The following is a 17,673-nucleotide window of genomic DNA, read 5'->3' as shown; positions in this document are numbered from 1 at the left end:
AGCAGAACTAGGATCTCAACCTAGATGTATTGCTCCAAAGCCTTTGTTCTGAGCCACCAGACTACTGTGGAGGAAATAATTTAAATATATCACAGAAAACCTCATACCTCCTTTTGGTTATATTTGATAGCAAGTTTTAGACGACTTAAATTCATTCTTTCTTCTAGTAGTCCCCGTTTGTCAAGAGGCTCATCACTAGATGTATGGTTTAGGATAACTTCTAATTCGCGAGAATTCCGGGCTTGTGCAAGTAAATCTTTAGCAAACATTTTACATTGCCCGGCTAGTTCCTCATAATCATTCCTGCAAAGTGCAACAGTCTATTATTAGAAACATCACTTCCATCTTCTAATTAAGCTGTTTTCACTAGAACATTTTTTACTCAGTAACATTTTAATTCTGATACTGCTACACAACATCTTTTGTGCTGACAGTCAAAGGAACCTACTGGTGCACAAATTCTCCTTTGGAGAAAATTGTAACACAATTATGTTCTCTTTGTTCACACTGATAACCTTAGGTAAGCACAATGTTTTCTTACATATACTGATATTCCTAGAAGTTCTGATAATATTTGTCAACCAGCTCTTCACTTAAATCGTTTGCCCTCATTCTATAATAGTTTTGTATAAAGCTTCCTTTTATATTATTTATCTAAACAATAGATAGTAACATCTTGATGCTATCCAATAAATATTATTATATAATTTTTAACTAGAAGTTTTTTCAAGGATAGTCTATAACATGTTTATGCTACTTCTGATATTAAAATAGTATTCTGTTTCATTTTTAAAGTGCTCATTTAAACAAAATTCAAGTTAGAAAGAAAACTACTGAAACACACCTAGTACAGAATTCTCTTTCAGAATCACTATTCCTTGAAAGTTAGGACTTACCTGCTTATTAAAGGCAAGCCTAAATCACTTCTGAGAAACTAAGAAGTTTTAGTAGATAATTCTTTTTAAAATATCAATTACATTAAGCTTATGGAACAGCTTAAGCTTACATTAAGCCTGAGTGGAACAACTTAAGAATAAAGTTAGAAATAAATAATTATGAATTAATTGGGGTTAGATTTCAGAAAATAATTTTTCATTCAGTTTTTTTAAAGGGAAAGGAAGGGAAAATAGGGAGATTTCCCATTGATTAATCTTTTTTTTTTTCAATGGGATTTTCCACGAACTGGCTGCATAAAATTATAGCTCAAGGAATTAAAAAGTTTTCCTCACCAGCTAACATTTTTTCATCCATTCTTTGCACTTACTATGTAACCAAAATTACCTAAGAATAAGTAGTTGAATTTCTTTTTTTAAAAAATAAATTTATTTATTTATTTATTTATCTTTGGCTGCGTTGCTGCATACAGGCTTTCTCTAGTTGTGGTGAGCGGGGGCTACTCTTCGTTGCATTGCGCGGCTTCTCACTGTGGTGGCTTCTCTTGTTGCGGAGCATGGGCTCTAGGCGCGCGGGCTTCAGTAGTTGTGGCTCGCAGGCTCTAGGCACGCGGGCTTCAGTAGTTGTGGTGCACGGGCTTAGCTGCTCTGCAGCATGTGGGATCTTCCCAGACCAGGGATCGAAACCGTGTCCCCTGCATTGGCAGGTGGATTCTTAACCACTGTGCCACCGGGGAAGCCCAGTAGTTGAATTTCTTTAACAAACAAAGTATTACCTACTTCTTAGTCTAGGAATCTAATTGCAGTCTAATCAATTTTATGCCTATATGTTATGTTTCTCCTACTAGAAAATCTCACCAAACAGTGAAAAGGGACAAAGTCTGGGTGTGTGGAATGTACCTGACATACAAAAAGCATTCTATATGCTTCTGAAAGCTATGAAGGATCGGGCTCCAGGGATGATTACAGAATCTAGGAATGAGGGGAGTAGGACAGAGAGCAGTTATAAATAAGTTTGCTCTTGCTTAAGGCTACCATTCCCACTACTCTTCACACTGCCCTAGAATGCCTCCGGCAATGTTGAACAAAGTAGGGATTTAAGGGTGGTGGAAGAGTGGAAGAAGGAAGATGGGGAAGGAGTGACGTAAGTGGTACTGGGGTCTATTCCACTGAGGGAAAAGGAAAATCTCAAGTATGTGGCAGCAAGGTTTGGTCATTTGGGATCAAATGTAGATAAATAAATGATAATTTGGCCTATGAAAAAACTCAGGCGGAAAATATTCTGGAAAACAAAGAGATAATTTACAATTTCCAGGGCTTCCCTGGTGGTGCAGTGCTTAAGAATCCGCCTGCTAATGCAGGGGACATGGGTTCGAACCCTGGTGCGGGAAGATCCCACATGCCGCAGAGCAACTAAACCCGTGTGCCACAACTACTGAGCCTGCACTCTAGAACCCGTGAGCCACAACTACCGAGCCCGCGTGCTGCAACTACTGAAGCCCACGCACCTACAGCCCATGCTCCGCAACAAGAGAAGCCACTGCATTGCAACGAAGAGTAGCCTCCACTCGCCACAACTAGATAAAGCCCGCGCACAGCAACGAAGACCCAACATAGCCAAAAATAAATAAATAAAATAAATAAATTTTTTTAAAAATTTACAATTTCCATTCGTTCCCACCTGAATTCCACCTCCACAAGGCTTAGTTCTTTTAAATCAGCACTAAGTTCAAATGCTCGCAGAATTGGATCCTCCTCTGTTAACATTATTAAAGCTGGACTGGCCAAGCAGCGATATATATCAAGACGAAACCTGTGATAAAATTTGATTCCATAATGTAAAACAAATTTATTAGATAAATATGATCAGTATCTTTAGCCTATAATTTTCATAAATTTAAAATTAAAGTATTATAAAATTAAAAGAAAATAAAACAACTATAAAATACTTATTATAAGGTAACCTGCATAAAAAGAAAAAGACTTAAAAATAAATATTTTGAAATATAAATATTGCAATTTTTTATATCTACTGCTTATAAAGAAATTGTTTTAGTATTTGTTTTCATAGATTCAAAACTTTGTATCCTTCAATTCAATTTAATTAAAAAATTTCTATTCCTGAACCCAGTATTATTTTAAATGAAATATGTTAATAACTAATACATTTTGAATATATGGATGATCATTAAATTTTCCTTCCCCAGTGATGTTTACTTTAATATGCTACATATATATAACACATGACTCATTCAACCAGGTGATTTTTGAAAGTCCTTTCAAATCTTAAGAATGAAATCATTGATTTATGTCTAACCTCTAACTAATAGAAAAGTACTCCCTTTACCTTCCGTAAACTAATTAATGTTTATAATCAATATCTATATAGGAACCAAGTCAGAAAAATTTTGCTATAATTCTTTCATTTATAAATATATAATTCTTAATTTAAAATTTGGTAGATATTATATAAATATTTTTTCTTTTAAATACAAATTTAATATATGCTTGTTTAAAACAAAAGCAAGCAGTTTAGAAACATAATGCTCCCCAATTCTCCTCCTTCCACCAACTCCACTCCTCAAAGAGAGTCACATTTCAGAGAATTATGAAAATCTTTCCTGATATTTTCTATTCACACACAAACATAATCAGGCGTACTGTGTACAGGGACAACTATTTCTTTTTTTTTCTTTTCTGAGTATGTTTATTGATTTTTATCAATTTTTGTTTATTCATAAGGAATCAGCTTTCATGCTACTTTTGTGACAAGCCTACAACCCTAAAATTCTTAGGCAAAATTTATTGCATCTGAATTTCCAAGACACTTTTTAAATTTTTTTTCTTTTTTTCTTTCCTTTTTTTAATTAATTTTTATTGGAGTATGGTTGCTTTACAATGTTGTGTTAGTCTCCACTGCACAACAAAATGAATCCGCCATACATACAGATATCCTCTCCCTTTTGGACTTCCCTCCCATTTAGGTTACCACAGTGCATTAGGTAGAGTTCCCTGTGCTGTACAGTATGTTCCCATCAGTTGTCTATTTTATACATAGTATCAGTAATGGATATGTGTCAATCCCAGTCTCCCAATTCCTACCACCCTACCCCTTTCCCCCTTGGTATCCATACATATGTTCTCTACGTCTGTGTCTCTATTTCTGCTTTGCAAATAAGATCATCTGTACCACTTTTCTAGATTCCACATATACGCGTTATTATACGATATTTGCTTTTCTCTTTCTGACTTACTTCACTCTGTGTAACATTCTCTAGAAGGGACAACTATTTCTATGTCACTACATATAGAGTCATCTCATTATTTCCTAAAACTGGATGGTTTTCCATTTGATGGCAGTCCATCCAATCTCCATTAATGGAACTTTAGGTTGCTTCTGATTTTTTACTTCCATAAATAATGTAAAAATGATTATTCTTTAGTTCATATACCCTTTGCACATTCAGAACTGCTGGATAAAACAGCATGTGCATTTTAAATTCTGGTAGATGTTTCCAAAGCACTAAAAATAAGGAGAGCTCATTTTCCCCTACATCTTCATTAGTACATTGCTACCCTAACAGATGAAAAATGGAATTTTATGAGTTGTATTACTCTGAATTTCTTTAGAAGCTTAAGCATCCTTTCATGTTTACTATTTGTTTATACTTCTTCTGTAAACTACCTGTTCATTTGCATTAGCCTATTTTTCTGGTGTGTTTTTTTTTTTTTTTACATCACCAATTTGTAAAACCTCTTTATATATAAAAGAAATTAGCCCTCTGTCTAGTCAAAAATGTTTTAAATACTTTTCTCTCGTTGGTTGTTTGTCTTTTTACTTTGTTTGCAATGGAATTTTTCTGTATGGAAATTTAAAACTTCTATGTAACAAACTTACTGAAATATTCCTTATTTACCAGATAGGTCTCATGTCTTACTTAGACACAAAAATAGACCCTATACAATGCATTTTTTTCTATATAATGCATTTCTAAGAAAACAATTTTTATGAAATCCAGCTCTGATCTAGATATTTAATTAACAAGTACAATTACCTGCATCTTCAGTAAGGATTTCTACTGAGGTATTTGCCTATACCAAAACTGTCCAAAAACTTGAGAAAAATATATATAATTGAGCAACTTATCTTTCTGTTTCCATCATTATGTCTATAGCAATTAATTTTTATGGTAATTAATTTTATCAGATTGTCTCTAAAAATGACTTTTGTATTAACCTATATAGTCATGTCTCAAAATATGGATTAGTGACAAAATGCACAGGAAGAGTGACTGCTAGTACTGGTGGCAACCAACTATGCTGGAGTAATAACGAAGAGCCATAGTATGGAAAGCAATTAGATATAATCTGAAAAATAATGAGGCTGCCTCGCTTTATTAAATCTGTCATTTTTGGTATTCAAAACACTATCAAAAGTAATGGTGGGATGTGAAGAGGTCAGTGATTTCACTACACAAAATATATGCATAAAAATGGACAAAATGTTTTTAAAAAAATTAACTATTTCAGGTCACTGGAAATTGTCTATTGAGAATCAATTATTGGAAAACTGCCAGAGCTTCAGGAAGGAATGGCTGGAATCTGCGACCTTCTCACCTGAGGCTACCTCTTCACCTCTGCCTCTAGTTCACTCAATGAGAACTGCAGTTTTCCAGCCTGAAGCTGGTAAATCTGTATCTCTGTGCTAAAGGGGTAAAAATCAATTCATTGGGAAGCAAAAACCTACAGCTCTGCTGGCTGAAAGGATTAGACTTAGTAGAGACGAACAAGGAAAACCTGCAGCTTTGCAAGACCAAGCTTGCAGTCTGATTTGAGACAAAGAGTGGACCAATCAGAAATTTAATAGGGAGATCTTGGAAATGAGAAAAGATATACAAGGATTCATATATAGTCTCCACAAATCCCTGGCTGACTAAAAAATTAGGCATGTGTGCCAAGCATCAGAAAGTCTGATAAAAAGAAAAAGACAAGGAACTCTTGAGAAATGGCTGCAACTTTGAATGCCTTCTCCAACTAACCCACAGACTGTTCGTTTGTGTCTTATATTCCACAAACAAGTGAAATCATGTGGTGTTTGTCTTTCTCCGTCTGACTTATTTCACTTAGCATAATGCCCTCAAGCTCCATCATGTTGCAAATGGCAAGACTGCATCATCTCTGAAATTTAAAACCCAACATCTTAGAAATACAGATTGCCTCTCTTCCTTATTGCTAGTATACTGACTCTTCAACATCACTGAAACCTTTGCCCATCCCTTATTCATTTTGTTAGCTTCCGTTTCTCCTGCAGGTCTGCTTAGCAATTCCTGGAAATGACTTCAGTCAGATCCCTCTGACATCTGCTATAACTGTTTTCTCAAACATCAATAACAAACTCTCTCAACGTCTTCAACAAATATACCAGACCATCCCTAAATAAACCACACTCACATACTGTGTAAAATGCCTTTTACCTGTTAATTCTCATCTATACTTAAACACTGAGCTCAAGCCACAGCTCCTCTAAAAACTTTCAAAACAAGCTTTTTCCACACCTCAAACCAAGACAGGTAAAGCGTTTTCTCCAGCTCCAACCCCCCACCTCCAACTGCTTAAACTACACACATATTTAATAAGCATACCTAATAATATTTAATAATATTTGAAAAATATTTATATTTAATATTAATAAAGGATTTTAATACTAGAAGAAGCCTTAAAGATTATTTCTGCTTGTCATTTTATAGACTATTTTATTTTATTTGCCAAGCTGCACGGCTTGCAGGATCTTAGTTCCCTAACCAGGGTTTGAAACTGCCCTGTCAACTTCACTGACACTGCCCCCGGCAGTGAAAGCACAGAGTCCTAATCACTAGATTGCCAGGGAATTCCCCATAGACTAGTCATTTTAAAACTAAAACGTTAAATGAAATTGGCATAGCTATTAACCAGATCTTATCAAAGAGAAATACAGATCTCATTATAAAATAGACGTGAAAATAGAGGGACATCCCTGGTGGCGCAGTGGTTAAAAATCCGCCTGCCAACGCAGGGGACACGGGTTCCAGCCCTGGTCTGGGAAGATCCCACATGCCGTGGAGCAACTAAGCCCATGCACCACAACTACTGAGCCTGTGCTCTAGAGCCAACACAGCCAAAAATAAATAAATTAATTAATAAAAAAAAAAAAGAAAAAATTTCCAGCATAATCTCTGCAAGTAAACATTAAATTGGTTCCCAGGAGACTTTTCCAATTTATGGATTTGTGACTATCTGTTTAAAGGTGAGGAAGGAGGGAGGGTGGATGGTTTGCAGCTTTAAAGCTAATTTCAAATATACTGTACAACAATCCTTAACTAGAAAACAATGTCAACGGATGACCTGGGACCTCCAAACCACATTTTCTGTAGTAAATGCTATACTTGATACTATTTCAACTATATTTGACTACTATGTAGATAATATATACATAAAGGCATATGCTGAAAATTAGATTCTCAAGTCTAGCCCAGAACCATACACCTTATACAACATGCACATGTGTGATCTTGCTCAACCCATCCAAGAAGGGGTAATTTCTTGTTCATTCACTCCTCAGTTGTTCTTAATATTTTTGACTGGGGAGAATGGGAAGAGAAAAAGACTCAAATACTGTGTGAGAGGGGAAAAAGAAGCATAACAGGTTGAATATCTAGCTAGATAGATAATAGTTTTTATTTTCTTATAAATAAGACAGGAAGTGGTATCTCCACCCCTTCCAGTGCTTGGAAATTCTCTTAGATTAATAAACTCTGCTTTTAAAAAGCAAATAGTGACCCCATCCCTGACCAGCAGAAGTATGAGATAAACCTTATTCATAATTTGAAATTTTTTCCTAATTATTCATCATTTAGTAAATACTTCTTTAAAATGAAGAACTCACTGTATTAAGCAAAGGAGCTAGAAGTTTGGCTTTCATTAGTCATTGCAGTACCATATTTCTTAAAGTAGACACAGAAAGAACAACAACAACAAAAACTTCATTGACATATACCTTACTGCATCACACATCTTAATTTAAACCTTAATTTTCTGACCTGGAATGTCGGAGGCTGTCCTTTTTGTTTTTTGCAGAACACAATGTACATTCACAGCCAACCGCATGGGGCTTAGGTAGAGATACATCCTGTTTTAACAGCATTGTAAGAATTTCATAGTTGTTACGATGAGCAGCTAAAATGACAGGTGCAACATCCATAGTTGTTGAATACTCAGGATTCTGAATTCGCTCCATTAGTTTCTGAAAAATATTTATATAAACATCCAAAAGTTCTTATTTGTGACTTCAAAAAAACATTTATCTAAAAAATGTAATGAAAAAAATTGAAGGCACAAAGAATATAAAAATTATTTTGAGGAATATGATAAACATTTTCCTAGGATCAAATCTTTTTTGAAACCTCAAAACTTAACTTTTGTTAATAAATGCAATATAATCATGACAGACAAAATCTTCAATAGGAAATGTTCATACAGCCAGACTTCTGTTTTCCTAACAAAGAAGAAGTGTGGATATCTAGAGAAATACTTTAGGAGAAAGTGTTTCATTTTCACAGGATTATGGAAACATGCATGACAAGGATAAAGAACAAGAATTTTAGAAAAACAATATAATGGAAAAACAGAAATGTTAAAAGTAGGCAAAATATAAATGTGTGAGAAAAAAAATTTTAATTCCACCTCTATGGCAAAACCTTGCCAAATTGATAGCAATGAAGTTACTTGAAAGGGATAAGTAAATAGGAGGCACTCTTCATTTTGTGTAATTCTCTACATATTCTCAAACACCGCCTATACAAATGCACAAAAACACTAACAATCATAGCTCCTGGAACTATTAGGCAGTTTACATTTATCATCTCATTTAATCCCCACAAAAGCCTGCAAAATTGAACATTATAATCCCCATGAAGAAACTGAGGCTCAGAGAAGTTAATGTGCCCAAGCTACACAACAGAGTGGCAAAGTGCAGATAGACCCCAGTTGAGTGTTACTCTGGAGGCTGAGCTCCTTTCACTACATGGGCTCATGCCTGGTGACTGCATGACACGAGGAAAGAAACATTAGTAAATAAAGAGCAGGATTAAATAAAGAAGGTTGACTATTTTATGACTATTACATATTCTTTCTAATACTTATCACTTTTTCACAGATGTTTTCCTGTGAGCTGTTCGATTCCATAGTATAAGCTTATCAAGTTCACCGTTAATTTTTATAATTTTTAACATTGTAAAAGTAGTGCACACATTATAAAATATCTGAAAAATATGCAGAAGCAGAAAGAATAAAAATGCCCATATTCTTACTACCCAAAACATTTTACAGTATTTCCTTTTTTTTTTTTTTTTTTAAATTTTGTTTTAGAAGACAGTATTTCCTTTTAGTCCTTTCTCCACCACACCCGCTCTTTAAGGGCAACTTTGGCATGAATGACTTGGCACCAACGATTAAAAACAATGGTCCTTAATATTTTGAAGATCAAGGACCCTTATAATGATCTCGTAAAGCTATAACCCAGAATCTTCTGGAAAAAGAATTCATGTACAGAATTTTGCATGCAATTTAAGGAAGTTCATAGACTCTATGTTCAAGATATTTTATTTTGCTAATATAAATAATACTACCACAGACAAATTTATGAATACAGCTTTTTCAAAATTCAGGATTATCTCATTAACATAGAACCCCTGAAGTGGAATTATAGGTCTGAAGGCCGTGAACAATTTTGAAGCTTTTTATACATATTATCAAAGTCCTTTTAATAGTTTATGTTACCAATAATATAGGAATGTACCCACCCACTAAGGTTTACTCACCAGCACTGAGCATGATCACTCCCAATTTATGAGTGAAAAAACTATCATGAAATATTAATTTACTTTTCTTTGATTACTGGTAAATTTTAGTATTTTCTGACATTCTTACCTTTTTTTTCCTCTTTTATGAATAGTTTGTTTATACACTTCCCATCTATTTATTGGGGACTTCAAATTAATGAATTTATTTTAAAATTACAGAAAAATCTAAAAATTTACTCCATTCCCCCTAATTACAAAAAAAGAGGTTATAAACAGGAGAAAATCATATTTAATCCCCTAAGAAAAAAAAATGTTCCTTAGTTTTCCTAAGAAACATAATTAACTGTATGAAAAACACTATTAGATGATTAAAGTTCCTACTTTCAATGCTCATAATATAATCTACATACTATCAAAAAAAACTGTATTTGAAAGTGAAAATTTATCAAAAGACAATTTTGATAAGCCAAGAATATACAATGAATTCACTGAGATGGTAAAAAAAAAAAAGTATATAAAAATATTTGATACTGCCTGTCCAGTTGTAATGAGGCCGTTAAAAATGTGATCTTGTCACTGGAAGTATTCAGGCAAAGGCTGGATAACTCTCTTTGTTAGAGATAGTGTAAAAAGTGTTCTTTCATTGAGTAGGTGAGGACTGCCCAGCCTTACAACTCAGTATTCGATTGGCAGTGGCAATGGTGATGAAATGATATCAGTCAGTTGCTCCAATACCCTGGCACACTACACTCACCCTCCCCAAGAGTGTAAATGGATTAAAAGGCTAGAAGGTGGAACAGGTATACCAAAATATACTAGTAACTGCAGGATAGGTGTCAGAAAATTGAATAGGATTTCTGATCATTTCTGATCTTTTGGATAGGAGTTATATTATTGGCCCTTTTTTCTCTACTCTTGTTGGCTGCTTACCACCACTTAAACTAGTTGGAACTATCCTCTGGAAAAAGTCATGCTTACACAAACTTTGTAATAGTTTAAATGAGAGAAAAATATTTCAGTTAATATATGATAAAGTATGCAATTTAGGGGAGCTTCTCTTCGCTCTCAGAAAATGGCAGATAATTTGCAACCAATTTATAATTCTTTCTTAAAACAATATTTTTCTTCTGAGTATAGCCAGGTTACACTCCCGGAAATTATTTTTACTGATTGTTTTACTACATACATCCTCACCAATAATGAATAACTTTAAAATTTTGATACACAACAAATATCTCATTTTTACAGTAGAATTTAATTATTAGTGACTATATTCCTAGTTACAAAAGCAATAAAGAAAAATTTTAAAGTAAGGAAAAATATCCTTAATTTGGCAATGTGATGACTGCTGTTAGGTAACATTTTGCTACATTTCCATACAGTTCCTTTTCTGTGCATATTTTTAATCTCAGATCATATGTACAGTTTACTGTTTTCATTTTTTCCCTTCTGTATCATATTTTTTCATGTTCCTAATTATTCCTTTAAAAAATATCATGTTAATATATATGTAATTATTTATGTTAAAATCTTCTATTTTGGGATGTTTAGATTGTGTCACATGGTTTTTTCATTGCTACAAATAAGATTATAAGTAACACTTCTGTCCACATTTCTGACCATTTCCTTGACAAATTCCTAGAGGAGGAAGCGCTAGGTTCAAGAATATGAACATCTTTCTTGTTTATGACATATCCTGCCAAACTGCTTTTCAAAATACCCTCTTCCAGTGGTGTATGAGACTGTACTACGTCTTTGCCATCAATGGTTATTAGTTTTCAAAAAAAACTTTGCTGTTTGATAAGCAAAAATTAGCACCTCGTATTTGATTATTAGTAAGATTTAATATGTTGTACTTTCTTTTGAGATTTTTCCATGTCTTTTATTGATTTTGATGTTTTTCATCAATTCCTCTAACATTAAGATTATGAATTTGAGATATATGCTGGAAATATCTTTTGAAAGTTATCCATCTGCTTTCTAAATTTTGCCTGATGTCTTTTTTTTTTTTTTTAAACATCTTTATTGAAGTATAATTGCTTCACAATGGTGTGTTAGTTTCTGCTTTATAACAAAGTGAATCAGCTACACATATACACACGTTCCCATATCTCCTCCCTCCCGCATCTCCCTCCCTCCCACCCTCCTCATCCCACCCCCCCCAGGCGGTCACAAAGCACCGAGCTGATCTCCCTGTGCTATGTTTGCCTGATGTCTTGATTCTAGAAGTTTAACTTCTATACAGCCAAAGGCTGTGCCACTGTGATTTTTCTCCAAAGTCCTTCCCTCCCAGTCAGTTAAATATTCACCTACATTTTCTTCCAGTTCTATGGTTTCACTGTTTATATTTAACTTTTAAACGCACCTGGAAACTAATCTGTATTTTCAACTTAACCTGCAGAATGTTCCAAACTAAAAATATTGGATCACACTTGTAAAACTATAGAAATATCATGAATTTTAAGAAGGTTTCCTGAGAGCAACATTAATTATTCTTGCAAATGTCTACTTACTTTAAAGCAATATTTTACAGAGTAAAAAAAAAAAAAATCTATTTCTTTAAAACAAAGTAAATTGGAGGGGAGGGAGAAAAAAATGGCAGTGGGGCAGGAGATCTATTTTGGTTTAAAAATCCAAATTAATAAATATTTAAGAGTACTAACTACTATAGTTGGTCTTGATGATCGTTTTGGTCGATGATTAAGTAGTATATCAACAGCTCCCACTACTTCAGAGTCGATTGCCACCAAAAGTGCATCTGCGGACTTTAAACAAAAAAAAAAGGTTAAAAATGAAAATGGAGGATAAAAAGGTAAACTATTTATTTTTACTAATTCATAAAGAAAACTATTTTTTTAATTTAAACTGTATTATATACAGAAATACTGAATTTTTTAAAATTTAGACTGTCCAAATAGTACATTTGCTAGCCTTGGCAGTACTTCAGTGTACCACAACACACATATTTTTGTCCTGGTTTCACTGAATGAGCTGGTAAAATAATGAATGCTTGATAGTGGGGTTTATTAATGAAACAGTGCTGATCTATGCAGTATTTAAAGTTGATATGTTATTCTTTTCAAGATGTTTACTCTCGAACTTTGGACCAAAAGAATCTTCATCACTCCAAATCTATAAAAGAAATTGCCAAGAACAATTACTACAGGTAAAGGATTGTTTTCTGTCTGATAAAAATGATAATCAATGCAACCATGAGGCTAGGGGACAATGAAAAATATGTTAACAGAAGGCGGAGCCCCTCTGCTCTCATCTTTAAAGCACACATGGCTGACTGAAATGGTACAAATATGGCATTAATATTAGCAATCTTTTTCTTTGTTTTGGTGGTACCACACTGATTGTGGGATCTTAGTTCGCTGACCAGGGATCGAACCCAGGCCACAGCAGTGAAAGTGCCGAGTCCTAACCACTGGACCACCAGGAAATTCCCAACATTAGCAATCTTATCAAGTAAAAATCACAAAGAACTAGGATACCAATGTCCTTAGAGACAAGAGGGAGAAGTGACTTTATAGTTTTACTCCCAAACTACAGGTCATTTTGAAGCTCCAACTTTGACAGGAGGAAAAAGTAAATAAATAGAAGCTGAGGAAATGGAGATTTTTCAACTTTTCAATATAACGAACTCTTCAGTCCTATTGTGATACTTGGCAACTGAGACATCAGGTTTGGGGTTTCTTTTTGTTTTGCTTTGTTTTGTTTTTTAAGGAAAACCATGAAGGCAGAAGCAAAAAGTGGGGATAAGTAATGATTTAATCTAAGAAAATACCCTGATTATTTAAAAATGTACCCTGTACATTTTTAAACTATTATAATGTTTAACAACTATTTAAATCAATATTCTCTCCCATGAAAATGAAATTATAACAGATCTTTAATATTCTTTGTAGCTGAAAAGAAAGCTTTCATCCACTTTCTCTAGACGTCAGAAACAGGACTAAAAATGGCAGACTTTATCTGGATGTCTAAAAATAGGACGAAGTACCCCAAATAATTGGGTTGGGGTCACATTCAACCATTAGGAACTGCCTATGTATTCCTATAGGAAAAACTCCCCACCCTCATGGGAAATTTAATTCATTATTTTATCCCTTAAACATTTTAGGGTTCACTGGGCTGTAGCCTATTCTTTAAAAGCTAGCGCTATTATTCTTCTGCTTTACAAACGTTTCCCTTCAGTTTTTACTGTACTTGGTCAGGTGAAGCAAACAAGCAAAAAGAACCATGTGTTCATTACTACTAAACAGTTCATTTATGGTTTTTAATTTTAACCTATAAAGCTAACTATAGTAATGCCACTGCTCTCAAAGTCAAAACACCAGGCAACTCCAATCATCTGAAACATAGCCATGGATCTAGCTGCAAATTTCTCCCCAAACCATACTCAGCTGTCACAAACTAACTTCATGGGCATTACTTCCTAGAAGCAACTGCCTCACCCACACCGACTTAAGAGTTGTCTATAAATGACAGACACCTGGCTTTCCCAAGTACCCTTCAGGCTAGGTTAAAACCAAGAAAGAAGGGAGGAAGGATGAAAAACGGCTAAAAGTTGATCATTGAGAAGATAAAATATCAGCATAGCAAAATCACTATCAATACAAAGCAGTCTGAGGCCACTTAATGTAAGGAAAAACATGTCAATAGTTTCAGACTAATGAAGCAAAGTAAAATGATTAAACTCTCAATGATTCCCACTTACGATGGTAAAGTTAAATTGAATTCAGATATACTATTTAGTAAAGAATAAAGAAAGATTAATGTTAAATCTTTCAATGCTTAAAAGGATAAGCTTCAGGTATAAAAAAATTTATGTAAAAAAGTCATGTAAGGAGTTGCCCTGGACTTATTCTGCACAATGCTGTTACTTGATATATCAAAGGCAGCTCTGAAGGGAAAAATGTTTTTAAATATTTTTTAAGTATCTCTAGGTATACGAATGTCCTCAATAGTTTTGCTTCCTAATTTTTCACAGATATTTGACCATTCTTTATTAAAAGCTATTCAGTACACACCTATTATGTATTAATGAGGTTACTATCTCCCTTCTCACCTCAGAATTTGTCTTTTCAACAATTCCCATACTCTCTCCTCTAAGCTCAGATACTCATCTACTTCCTTCCTTCCCAAAGCTAAATTTTCCACCTCGGTATTCTATTTAGCGCTCTGGTCTTCTACAGGACCTTGGTCCTTCCTTCGCAGAAACACCAGTCCCAGCCTCCACCTCCCCAAACCTCCCAAAACATGAAATACTTCCTTACTCTTTGCTAACTTGACATGATCCTCTCTTTCTCTCACCACTAGAGTTTTCTCTCACTCTCACTCTCAAACTCCTGTGTGTCATTTTCTCTAATTCTACTGATGCCAGTTTCAAAATCCAATGGCCTTTCCTACCATTTTCCTTGATTTCTCAGCAACGTAATAAAACCGTTTCTTTGGTTTTCACAACGTTGCGTATCCTAACTCCTTTAATGAAACCCTTTCCTTCTAATGCCCTTTATTAATGTAGATGCTCCCTGAGAAAGAATCAGCACTAGTTGTTTGCTCTTCTCTATGATTTCATCCACTCTCATGATGTCGGGTCATCCCCATGGCCACGACTGCTGTATCTCTCCAGCCCAACCTCTCCCTAGAGATGTCAGCTTTCCACTGGAAACTGCCTGATAGCCCCAAAATAAACAAGGCTAAAACCAGAATTCACAGTTCTCTGCCCCAAGTTTGACTTCTCTTCTTAGCTTCCTGTTTTTCTTTCATCATTCTGCCAGTAAACCATGTTGAAGATTTTCAAATCATCTTGGACTCCTTCTCAATCTCCCCCTCCAAATTTAAATACTCACTAAGTTCTATCAATTCTTCCTTCATAACATCTCTCACATCTGCCATTTTTTCCCCTATTCTTATAGCCGCTGTTCCAGTTCAGGCTTTAACCTCTTCACATCTGGATTATTATAAAAACTGCTCACCCAAGCTATTTATAGCCTTCCTCACTTCCCATTTTTTAATCTGTACTGAACACAGCCACTAGATTAGTTTTTCTAAAATACCATTGGACACATCACATCCTTCCTCAAAAATCATTTAATGATCTCACTATCATATAAAAGCCAAATTCCTTAGACTGGCATTCAAGCCCTTTTCATCAGTTTTGTCTTAGTTATTTTTCCAGATATTTTCCACTACTACCCAATCCAAATATTTTGTTCAAAAAGGCTAAGTCAGTTCACTGTCTCAAGAATATACATTTACATGCCTCTACGTCCTTCTCCACCTCCTGTTCCCACCTATCTACACATTGTTTTACAGTAGTTTTAGGTAGCAGGTAAAAGCATGGACTCTGGAGCCAGAACCTGGGTTCAGATTCCAGATCTGGCATTTATGGAGTAACTTTGGGCATGTTACTGAAACCTTCTGTACCACGGTTTCCTCCTCTATAAAACAGGGATAATAATAGCACCTATCTCATAGAACTGTTGTAAGGATTAAGGAAGTGAATATATTTAAGATTCCTGTCACACAGTAGAACTATATAAATATTAGCAATTATTAATATTTCAAGGCTGAGCTCAACTGCCATTCTTCCATGAAACCTTTCTTGCTAGCTCTAAACCACAGTGATCTTCTCTTTCCTATGTCTCCAAAACATTTACTGTGAACCACAGAAGTTTAAGTATAAAACAGGGTTTCTCAATGGTGGCACTATGGACATTTGAGGCCAGATAATTCGTTATCATGGGGGGCTGTCCTGTGCACTGTAGGATGATTAGCAGCGCCCTTACCTTCTACCCGCCAGACGCCAGTACTAACCCACCCCCAAGCTGCAAAACCAAAAATGTTCCCAGACATTGCCAAATGTCCCCTAAGGGACAAAACTGCCGGTTGAGAGCCACTAGTATAACACAAGATAAAATACATGAAAGCACTTTGTAACCCCAAAACGATATACAAGGGTCAAGTACTATTAACACTCAGCATTTACGAAATACACTTTTGTATCATTTGATTGATTTAAAATTCATATGCACTTTCATTGTCCAATTAGTTTTAACATCCTTTAGTACAGAACTCATGTTTTACATATTCATTTCCACAATCACACCCAACCAAAGGCCTTGGACATCTGTTGATTGACAGATAAGACATAGGTAATTTAAGACGGAACACAGTGAACTGGAAAGAGCATGGGATTTGCAGTCAAAAGATTAGGTTCAAATCTTAGCTTTGCCCTTACTTATTTTAGAACTTTGGGCAATTCATTACAGTCTATGAGCCTCAGTTTTCTGATCTATAAAATATAACATCTAGACAGGCTGGCTATGATGTTCAAATGTGATCAGGTATGTGAAAGAACCATGTATATTGCAGAAATTTTATATACATAGAATCTTACATGTAAAAAGACAAAATGATTATTATATCAATACCCTAATACCTCCTTTACATAGAATCATCAGAGACTTTCTTTGCGACATTATTTTATAGGTAACTGAAGCTTATGCCTTTAAGTGTTTAACTCTGAAATTTAAACAAATTTGATGGAAGTTTTCTGCTTTCAGAAGTACTATATATATTCTTCTTTCTTCTAAAGTAATACGTACTGAATATAATTTAACTTTCTCTTACAGACTCTGGGCCATTGTTATAAACATCAATTACCACTCTAACATACAGTTCCCTTAGAGATTATCAGGTATCTAATGCTATTGACCTCTTTAAATAGAGTCAGAGGTACTGTGCCTAATTTTTTTCCACTGCAGCCTCATGCCCTTTCTGTTGCCCCTGTAATTCTCTATGGATTAGAAAACTAAGTAAGTTTGTTAAAGCGGAATCTAAAGTAAGAAAAAACAGATTTTGAAGGAGGACTCCAGAATTACCCCTATGATAAAGTTCATAAATGGGAAACTTCACCGCATCTACCCTGGCTG

At 34.7% G+C, this 17,673-nt stretch overlaps 1 protein-coding gene across 3 annotated transcripts in view; it reads right to left on the bottom strand.

Annotated features, from left to right (window-relative positions):
- The window catches only part of TRPC1 (transient receptor potential cation channel subfamily C member 1), a 70,550-nt gene that overhangs the window by 40,677 nt on the left and 12,200 nt on the right, over positions 1-17,673 (bottom strand). For 2 of the 3 annotated variants that reach the window (XM_036850436.1, XM_036850437.1), the window contains exons 3-6: positions 12,394-12,495; positions 7,970-8,172; positions 2,575-2,706; positions 108-303 (exon numbers count right to left, since the gene is read on the bottom strand). In XM_036850436.1, the coding sequence (XP_036706331.1) occupies positions 108-303; positions 2,575-2,706; positions 7,970-8,172; positions 12,394-12,495 (633 nt within the window). The remainder of the gene's footprint in view (positions 1-107; positions 304-2,574; positions 2,707-7,969; positions 8,173-12,393; positions 12,496-17,673) is intronic. The other variant, XM_036850440.1, reaches the window with a different exon arrangement.

The sequence above is a fragment of the Balaenoptera musculus genome, chromosome 4 (genome assembly GCF_009873245.2).
Source record: "Balaenoptera musculus isolate JJ_BM4_2016_0621 chromosome 4, mBalMus1.pri.v3, whole genome shotgun sequence".
In the NCBI taxonomy this organism is placed as follows: Eukaryota; Metazoa; Chordata; class Mammalia; order Artiodactyla; family Balaenopteridae; genus Balaenoptera; species Balaenoptera musculus.
Note: the sequence above shows the minus strand (reverse complement) of the source record. Positions and strands in the feature narration are given on the sequence as shown.